The sequence below is a fragment of the Chlamydotis macqueenii genome, chromosome 1 (assembly GCF_036417535.1).
Source record: "Chlamydotis macqueenii isolate bChlMac1 chromosome 1, bChlMac1.mat, whole genome shotgun sequence".
Taxonomy (NCBI): domain Eukaryota; kingdom Metazoa; phylum Chordata; class Aves; order Otidiformes; family Otididae; genus Chlamydotis; species Chlamydotis macqueenii.
Window position 1 is genome coordinate 150,769,287 of NC_141556.1, and position 10,606 is coordinate 150,779,892.

A 10,606-nucleotide genomic window follows, 5' to 3' on the forward strand; every position below is an offset into this window, starting at 1 on the left:
CAGCAGCATTTTAACTTAAACTACAGAAATCCAAGTATGCTGAGGCACAGGGTCGCAATCACAAAATGGGCTCGCAACCCCCTGTTCTGTAGGGGGGTAGCACCATGCCAGGAAAGGAGTGACTTCCAGAATAACAGCAAAGCAGAAGGCTGAAGACAGCAAAATTTCCAAATTGCATAGTTATCCAAGAGGGAGTAAGAGCCCTTTGCTACTTCCTGAATTGCTTTCACAGGAGACTACTGGAATAATGCTATTTCTGGAACTCTGTCTTGTTCTAGTTGTTCTTTCCCTTTCCCTGGTGGACACGTTCTCTTTCTTTTTCCTTCATCTTACTCTTCACACCTTCTTCTTTCGGTTGCTTTTCTCTTTTTCTATCTTGTTTAGATGTTTTCTTCTTAAATTGCTCTTCCTGCCAGAAAAGAGAGAAATCAATATAAATGTATGTAAAATAAAGAACCTGTCACTGCCTTGGTTCTGGAGACCAGAAGAAAGTTTTTTCTAGCGACTACTTCTTACAGGTGTTCTAGTCCATATTAATTGCAGAGCACAGACTTAACAGTTGATGTGGGGAAGGCAGCAGGATGTATTTAGTTCTCTACGAGAACTGGTTCATGCATTTATAAAAATCTGCCCAAATCAAAAGTTGGCGAGCATACAAATAGCTGAATAACATCTTACAGCCATAATTTTGGCACTTTCTGATTCTGGAGCACATGGCTTTACAACCTTACTATTTTTAATATAATTCTTTGGTTTGTAATGATACTTCCACAGTAATTAAAGCTGCCTAATGTTTTCCACTGTAGAAGCCTCTCTTTTAGTTGCTTATTTCTTTGTCAAGTCTTAGCTGTTTGGGTTGAAGCTTTCTGTACTTGCTTTCTGCCTCAAACTGAATAGTTTTGCAAGTGTTTATTAAAAATTATTTAGTTGTATTCGAGAATGGTCTCCAGACAGAAGCTGGTGAGAGGTTCTGTTTCTTATTTACAGTGCCACAATTTTTATTGCCTTTTTTTTTTTGGTTTGTTTGGGTTTTTTTTTTGGTTTTTTTTTTTTTTTTTTTTTTGAGTGCTTTGCCTCTCCTGAGCAAATCCTCTGGAATTAGAACTGGGACCAAAGGTTTGGCAAAAGGATAGTCCTGCGCTAAAAGAAATACTACTTACTGTCCTCCAAAGACTCGGATAGATTTGGATGAGCTGCACCTTTGAAAATCTTTTTACATATGTTCAGAAACTAGAGACTTTAAAAAGATTTATTTCAATGGCCTCAGCCTAGAGGTAATGGGAAAGTTAGTGAATACAGAGGCTGAGCAACACCCATGTATATGGAATCGGAGTCGTATGACAGAGGACATCCTTCCCAAGTCAAGACACTTGACCATGGAGGCCCAGCAGTCCAAGGTGACCGGGAGGATGGGTAAAACACAGAGCTGATGCCAACTCCCTGCCTGGTGGTGAGTGCTGCAGCTTCCCTCTGGTTTGGGAGGAAAATTCGGAGTTGTGAGTTAGTGGACTCAAAGCCAGGGAGTTTGGATGTCGAAAGGTTAAAGATGGTCAATTTTCTTTCTCTGGGAAGGCTTGCTTATACATCATATAGCTGTTCTGATGTTGTTTTGTTTACCTCTGTTACTAATGAAAATAAGAAGCTGGTTACTTTGTGCAGAATGGCCAGTGTAGGTTTTGGAGTCCTCAGTGCATATGCTCACTTGGTCATCTTAAATGTTTCTGTAGTGTTTGGCTGTTTCTCTCAGGGAACTGGTAAGCCATTGCTTCTTTTTTTTAAATAATTATTTTAAAATTTATTTCTGAGAGTGCCATCTTTCCATGGTGGACAGTCTGACTGTAGGAACTACAGCACTTACAAATCACCTAATAAAGTCTGAAGAGCGCTCTGAGATTCATTTGATAAGAGTAGCTGTATAAATGAAAGGCTGTTAATTGTGCAGCTGGCTGCCACGTGCAGTTAATCCACAGCGCAAAAGCACAGCGAAATGCGCTCTATGGGCAGTTCCGATCCAGAAATAACCGGGAAGGAAAGAACAGAAGCTCAGAGTTACCTTTCGGCTCTGTGATTTACACCGCCCACGAGGATATCTCGCAATGTTGCCCATGTATTTTTCAGCTTGTTGCCAATCCTCATGCCATCGCTGAACTTGATACCGAGGCTGGGACTTTGTAATTCTATCCAGAATGGCACGATTCTCCTGGTTCACTCTCTGCAGCTCCCGCTTTCGTTTGTCTCCATTTAAGCTAGAGGGGAAAGCCATATAAGCAGAATCAAACTTCTTCACACTTGTTCGTGTGGGAACCCAGAATATGAAATATCTGTCAATCTTGTATCAGATTTTATACCTCTCCTATGGGGACTTACTCCTCCTTGATCTGCATTAACCGACCCTTGCAACCCAATCCTTTTGTCCTTCTTAAGAGCATAGTCTTTGTTTAGTATTTTCCAAACACAGCCTTGCCTATATGGAGGTTTGGTACGTTTTACAAGAGGAAAAATACTACTTTTACCTTGGATTAATGCCAGCTTTCCAGTGTCGGAATTGCTGTAGTGTGGTACTGTAGGTGAGGGCATGGCTAGTGTCTGAGAATCTTAAAAAATCAATTCCAGTTACTTTGGTTTATAGGTTTATTGTGTGTACAAACCTGATGAACTGAGTTGGGCAGCATGAAGACAATGGTGATAAGTAAGCATACTCCCTCAAATGCCTTGGAAACTTTCTACGATTTCTTAAGCTGTAATTTCCCAGGCAGCTGAGCTGATCTTCTAGCAGCCTCCTGCCACCAAAAAAGGCAAGGACTTGCTCTTTTCCTTCCCCTGCTCATCTCCCCACTGCTCCCAGCTGTGTGGTCTTCTCCACCTCTTGCAGCAGACCTGGAATTCATCACTTTGCAGAAAGTGGCAGAAAAACTATCCAGGTTTGTTTGCTTTTGTTGGGTTAGTTTTCTGCTGCTGTCTCAACTTTAATTAGCTAATGGAGAAGTCTGATGAAAACCAGAGCTGATCCAAAGAAAACAACAAGTTTGGCACTTGAATCAGGAAGGGAGAGAGGGAATGAAAAGGGGAAAGATGCTCTTCTCCTTCCATATCTTGTGGAATCACACCTTCACAGTGGAGTTAACTGATGCTTGTTGATGCCTGCAGTGATCTGGGTATTCTTCACTAGTGACAAGCCGTAAGTGCTATGATGTGGATTTGCATGATATGGACATGACCAAGTCTGTCTTCAAATGACTTCTGTCTCCCCAAGGAACTGTGCAAATGTTGGGGTATTTGTGACGGTGATGTGTAGTGAGTTCTACCTAGGTCACTTGCACCTGAGCTGCATTTTGCTGTCTAGAGACACTTTAGGGCCCAATGAGCAGTCAGTCTTTCATGAAGTAGCCTGTCTGTAGATGAATCACAGGAGGTAACAACTGCCATCTGAGTTACACAAACCATTCTCTTCACTTCAAAAGCTTGTCCCTGCTGTTGACTGGTTTTCTGTGCCCTATTCGGGGTGCGAGTTTGCTCCTGAATCAAAAATATGTAAGGTGTTTTTCTAGTGATGAATCCTCAAGGCATATTTTGCTTGGTCTCCTTTGTGCAGTAAATTATATTTTCACTTCTGCCTGCTTCCTGCTCCACTTTTCTTTTTAATTCTAATTCTATTTTTTGCTTTCTTTTAATTTCATCTCTAAGCTTTGGATCTCCCTCTTTCCGGTGGTGTTTGTAGGAACAACTGGCAAAGTCAGCAGCAATGACTCACTTAGCAGGAACAACAGCTTTGCTGAGACATAATAGGTTTGCTTCATTTATTGCCTTAAAGTAGGGCAATGTTCTCCCTCTCTTTTTTTTTTTTTTCCATTTCCTCAGTTATTAAACTGAAAAACTAATTTAAAGCCATCTTCTGTTCAACAGACGGTAGGACAAAAATGACCCGGCATTGGGTTTCATGTGACAAGGCGAGCAAATGGCTTTCTGAAGTGTTCATTATACCTTAGGCTGCTTTTTAAAATACTTGTCCTCACAGAGCAGTTTATCCTTAGCTATGTTTGTCACTGGGAAGGTAACTTGATAACTACATAGAAATAGTGCTGCTGATGTTACCTTTTGGCCTTATAGTCATTTTTGTTGTCAATTTGTCCCTTTGTTCTCATGATGCAGGACATCTTCTCCAGCAGCAAACGGTTGTCTCTTTCGATGATGGAAAGTCTGTCTTCCTCCAACTTTGTGTACAGAAGAGATAAAGAAATGCTTTTGTTTTTACAAGGCCAGAGCAAGCAGCAGTGATGTATCACAGATACCTAACAGGATGTTCAAAATTGCTGTCCCCTCCTCTACACAGAGTGTGACAGACACTGATCAGGTAGAAGTCTGTGCTAGTAATGAGAGAACCCATTGTTTCACCATCTTAATGGTGATGTAATGAGAGAAAGCCCTTGCAACTCTGTGAATTTGACCCTGAAACACTTCCCTGCAACCACAGCAGCAGCCTGCATGGTTAGCAAATGCATTTCATCAGTGTAAGTGTAATTTCAATAAATATTTGTCAATGTGTTTTCCAGGATCATCATTATCTTTTGTGTCTCTAGCAGCCTTCACAGACTCTCATCAAAATCTAGGATTGTGGTGGACAGTGTACTAACACATGATGGGACTTATCCGGGCTCCTCTGAAGTCAATGGGAGTCTTTCCGTTATCTTTGATGGGCTTTGGATCAAATAGTATTTTTTTCTATTGACTTCAGTGAGATTTGGATTAGGTCCAGTTGCAGGCCATTTTTGTCCTGCAGGGGCTGCAGGCCAGCCTAAGAAGAGAAGCAACAACTGGGTGTAACAAACAAATGCAGAGATGTATGAGGCAGTACAAGCTAGTTCTGTTCATTGTTAGCATGATTTTAAGCCTCTTTAAATTTGATTTTAAAACAGAAGATATTAATAATCTGTCTCTGAAGTTAACTGTGTCAAAAGTGGGATGAACACTGAAGGAGTCCAGTTGAGGAGGGAGAATCCCTTTGGATATCCTCAGGCATTGTCTAATTTGTAAAAAAAACACGTTGTTTTTCAAAGAACACAAATCCATGCTAAAAGTGTGTTTGTGGGGATTGGGAAGAAATGGGGGAGAGGTGAAGAGAAAAAATTATTTTCAAGGTTTTCAAAGTCCCAAGAATGCCTTCTCCAGCAGGGCTGAGTTGGATGTAAGCAGAGAGAAGCTGGATGGAGGAAAGCAGAGAAAGCGTACTTTTCATAGCTGGACCTCAACATCTCATTCTCAAAAGCCTTTCAGAACAGAATCACTGGAGAAATAGTTTTGTCTTGAGCATACTAATTAATTCTTCTCCTTTCTCTCCCCTCCCCCATATTTGAATCTAGGCACACCAAAGATATTGCATGTCCTGTATAAAACAAATAGGAAGTCCTGCTCTGATAGTTTTGAGTGGCCAATGTTAGAGCAGCAAGTTGCTGTAGGGAATCCAGCGCATCTGCCTGGTTTGCTGGTGTTTATAACCAAAGCAGGTCAGATGCTGGTCACACTGCAGTATAAAAGTACTTAAAACTGGTGCATGAAGTTATCCCATCAGGCTCTGAATAACCTTTAGGTTACGATGCAAAGAAGAACTGGTTACTAGGAGATAACAACATTACAGTTTCTTTTTCTTTCCTTTCTTTCTGTAGCAGTTTGGAAAGGAGGAGGATGAGGAAGAGACCAGGACCACAGTTTCACTTCCAGGTATCAGGACCTGTAGTTCAAAAGTACAATGCCTAAGAGTAGTGGGTTCCCGTTGGTGGGGTTTTTTTTTGTTTACCTGTGTGTGGTGGGGGTTTTGCACTGTTTCATTTTCAAAGGAACTTTATTAGTGTTATTTTTACAGTAATAGGAGAAAAATTAACAACAGCAATTGAATCCACATCCTAATATAGCATATGACTTTATTCATGGAGGAGAAATGAATTGTTTTGCTAGTGAAATTATTTTAAGGTGCCTGGGGATTATTGTGTGAGGTGCTAAACAATTTTAAGGAAATTAATCCTGAAGTCTTTAACATGAGCTACGCTCCCATTGCCTGAGGGGCACTTTGTTGGAAATTAAGTCTTTGACAGAGTTTGGCTGCACATGTTTTCTACTGTGCTCACGTTTGAGGTTTTTTTAATTGTTGTTGTTTCCTTTTAGTGAGCAGAGTTAATTAGGCAACAATTTATTTTCCACTCTCATCTTTTAATAAAAATTTGCCTCTTGGGAGCAGTGAGATTTTGAAGGATAACTGCCAGTCAAGGCTACCCATTGTTATTTCTTGTGCTTTGAATATGTTAACATCCTATTATTCAGTTCATTGCTCTGTGTGCATCTTGATGATTGTGCTATTCTTGTTATTTGCAATGTTTTTTTCATGGTTGCACAGAAGTACCTTTTAGGAGGCTAATGAACACTTTAGTGCTCGTTAATCTGAAGCACTCTGATTTCATCAATAATCATAAAGATACAATAAGTTATTTCATGCTGCTAGGAGTGTGCTATTCATGGATCCTGATAGTTCTGTCGCAACAATCACTGCACAGAGGAAAAAAAAGGCCCTGAAATTGTGACCATCTGGTAGTCTCTTTGTTTCTTTGAGAGGAGACGTGAAGGTAAGCATGCTAGTGCTCAGTGAAATAGCCAATACTGTACCTTCAGCTTCCCTAACTTCAGATGAAGGTGGCTGTATATTGCAGGGGCACTTGTGTCCACTAATGGTTTTGCTGCCTGGATCTGCAACAGAAATGAAATGTTTATCAACTTTTGTTGGAAATACCCTTGCATATCATTTCGGGAAATCTTTTAATTCTCATGTTCTGTTTTGTTAGCCAGCAGTAACACTATTAAACATATGATTCATTACATCAGCAGAGCCAGACTTGCCCAGAAGAAGACTAGTGGGAAATTAAAATGTTAAACGCAGTTGTTCTGAAGTCTGCTGGAGAAGCGAAGTGCTCTTCAAGTTGGAGAAATGTAAAAATACATACAGTCCAGGTACAGTGGTGTTGATGTTATGATACAGGGAAAACTGTCTAAGAGAAGGCAGGCAGTTGTTATTAGACATCCAGCAGAAATAAAAAGGCTAGTGTTAGAAAGCCCTAGGTACTCCTAAACTGTGCCAGGTCTTCCAAAGGGATGCACATTTGGGATGCTGTCAGAAAGAGGTAAGCAATACTGGAAAAGGACTTCTTGGGTTAAAAGTATTCCCAGGCTGCTTCTTACTAGCACTCTAGAGTGACCATCCAAAGCAAATTTTGGATCTAATTATTTTAATGGAGTTGGTAGTTCAGCTCCATCCAGACCTAAACAGTCATGAAATATATGAGGAAGAAGAATAATCTGTGAGCTATCTTGGACTGAAGAAACTCTGTGAAATAAAAGCTGGTAATGGGGAGTGGAGTGAGACAGGATTTAGAGGGGAGACCTCTCTCTCTCAGACTGGGGTTCTGCAGGGAGTGAGACCGGATCAGTTAAAGCAATGCTACCATGGTTTTTTGTCATGAAATATATGTGATAAACAGTCTCCCTCTGACATACCTCATACTGGCACCATGCCATCTCAGGCAGACTCAGGCAATTTGGAACCATTTATCAGTGATACCGAAAGAAGAGAGAAATACTTGCTCTTTAAAAAAAAACAGGCTGCCAATTAAGAGAAGCAGGCACAGCACCAACGCAAACCCCATGCAGCAGGGCACCACCAAAGCACTGCCTGAGTCCAGCAGACATTTTCCATGTCTCTTTCTGTAGCAGCTTTGTGATGAGCTGAGGACCAGGCTTAAATCTCTCATGGCAAACCTGTCATACATACTACCTGGACACGTTCCTTGCTTTTATAACAGGGCAAATAATCTACAGCGTTGATTGGGACAATGTTCAGCAGTTTCTAGCTTTGTCTGACATTCACTTGAACACTTGACTTCTTGTGAAAACATTCATTGCTTTTTTTGTGGCAGTTGTCTCTGAGGAGGTGGGACAGCAGAAGAGGCTGACTGCTCTCAGCTCCAGCTGAGTGCAGGAGGAGAGGAGAGTGCTCATCTTAATCCTTTCTAGATCCTATCACATTAAGTAACTGATTTTTACTGGATAGCAGAATCTAAATCTCTGAGTGTTTTGGTGGTTTTGGCTTCTGCTGCTGCTATCTCCTCTGCTTCTTCAGATGCTTTAAATTATCATGCTATTAAGTTATTTTAAAAATAACTTTAAGACATGCAGTTTGTAAAAGAGGGTTGTTACTGTATCAATCAGTAGAAATCACTGATGTGAAGAATAAAATGTGATTATTTATGCAAACTCTGATTTTAACTTATAGATATACAATTATTTCAAACTTGAACAACAAAAGGTGGATTTAGAAACAACATTTCTTCTGTGGAATTGATTTTCTGGGAAGTGTTATGATTAATTTCTCTCCTTACATACACAACTGTAAGAGGTAAAAATGGATGTTTTTTAAGCCACCCTAATCTTTACTGTGGCACTTTCCAGACCCATGGTGTTTTGGGGGCTATTTTATATTTAATTCTATGCAGAATGTTGTAGAGAGGAGATGTAACTCTGTTTTTTTCCCCTGTTCCTTTCTTCTAGTAAGAAAAGAACAAAATTATTCAGACTGGAGGTACTTGCTCTTGTGTACACAGAAACATGCTGACATTTTTTTGTACCTTTGCATCATGGAGAAAATGATAATGTATTCTTAACTATTGCCATCTTTTTAGTGGTCTTCTCCAAAAATGTACCTTTTTTTTTAATGTGTTACCTTTTTTCTTCCTTGCTCCCTGTTTTTCCCCTTTCTCTCTTGCTCTGGTTTGTTTTTTGTGAGCTCCTTCAATGCAAAGCCTGCACATCACCAAGCAGGTATGGCTGCTCCGGAAGCCTGAATTTGTGCCAGCAGAAGGCACGGTGAAATTTCTGGGCGACTAGCGTGGGAATTTAGGAGTGTGCCAGCATGACAACACAGGGGCACTTGAAAAGGCCATTCTTTGGCCATTGGAGACCTTGTTAGTCACTACTTGAGTTGTGTGTGAACCCTGTAATAAGGAACAAAATTCTGTACCTTCTAAGCCATCTGTTGCCCAACATGAGAGCTACTCTTAAATTAAGAAGAAATTAACACTCGTGTTTAATGCAAGAGTAGTTGAGTCGTGGGAAATGTTTTGTTCTCTAGAAATACATTTCTTCACTATATATCATGATGATATCTAACCTCTATTCTTGGCCTCTGAATGCCTTAGCGCATGTATGAAGCGCTCTGTATGCTGAACAAAGACGAGTTCTGTATGCACAGCGGATGCCGAGAGTATTTCAGCTACACTAATATCAGTTCCCTGCTTTAAAAGAGGCACTGTTTAAATAGCCATGCTTATATACCACAGTAAGCCTCTCGAGGTTAATTCACAGAGAAGAAAATTTATTTATTTATTTCAATATTGTCAATTTGGTTAGAAAAATATGTCAAATTCAATTCTCTACCTCATCTTTAACTTTTTTCCACCTGCAAGTCAAATTATGGGAACAATGGAAGGAAGGAAGGAAGGAAGATATTTTTATACAGTTAATGAAACAGACCCGGTCTGGAAATAATGAAGAACTATTTCTTCATATTAAAGCTAATTATATTGTGATACAATCTTCCTAAGGTAGCAATACAGTTGAATCAGTGCTGATGGTGTTCACTACTTACAGATTTTCAAGAGAGAGCGGTCCTGCATTAATACTGATTTGGAGCAGATGACTGAATCTTTTTCACTTCTAAATTTGTTGAACATCATTATGATAACTCTAAATGGACACAAAAGCTATTCCTGTATTTGCTGGATATTCTTAAAACATGTCTTTTGTACCTTATTTCTGATCCGTAGCTTTCATAACAGTATTAAGAATGAGTAGAAAGATGCTGCAGCCTTTTTCAGTAAGCTTATTCTTTCATGAAGGCCTCTGCTCTTTATCAAACAGTTGCACCTACCCTTTTCTTGTGTTCTTCATACATTGCTTTGTCCCATTTTAGCTGAAGATATTTGTTGCCACATGGTAAAACTGGCTGGTAGGCTCGATGCATCTTGGACAAAATAAAGCATCTCTGAATATGGGCTTATTAAAAAAAAAAAAAAAAAAAAAAAAGTAAAAGTAATACCAGTCTGAGTCTTTCCTAAACCAAAGCCCTGGAGACTTGTGGTATGTTTGTAGTCGGTCACGTGGGGGTTGTCATGGTATCGCTGCTCAGAAAAAGAATGAATAGCTGGTGGTAGCATTTCAAGCAATACATTTAACGAATAGCAAACAAGAACTGAATGTTATAGCAAAGCATTCTAAAGAGTATTTTATTCATATATAAAATAGATTACCAATTATACTTCACTAGCCAGACCTAGCTCCCGCTGATGAAAGGAAGACAGTGGTGTAAGCTATTAATAATGCTTTGCACACTACCGTAAATATGCAAAGGACTGTATAATGGGCTATATTTGCTGAGCTTTGAGTTGAACGGCATGCCTCAGTAACGGTCTGAGCAAACCCACAGTGGGAGGTGTCATATTTTGCACTGCAATAAGTTGTTTAAAACATTTTTTTATCTATAAATATGCACTTCTCAAAAGCCACATCAAAT

At 39.9% G+C, this 10,606-nt stretch overlaps 1 protein-coding gene across 1 annotated transcript; it reads right to left on the reverse strand.

The window, feature by feature from the left end:
* Positions 1-274: 274 nt before the first annotated feature.
* CFAP97D2 (CFAP97 domain containing 2) lies at positions 275-10,101 on the reverse strand. The gene is made up of 5 exons (XM_010117575.2): positions 9,965-10,101; positions 6,652-6,732; positions 4,093-4,211; positions 2,054-2,246; positions 275-409 (listed from the first exon to the last, which is right to left on the reverse strand). The coding sequence occupies exons 1-5, from the start codon at positions 10,055-10,057 to the stop codon at positions 275-277; spliced, it is 621 nt and encodes a 206-aa protein (XP_010115877.1). The 5' UTR covers positions 10,058-10,101.
* Positions 10,102-10,606: the final 505 nt, after the last annotated feature.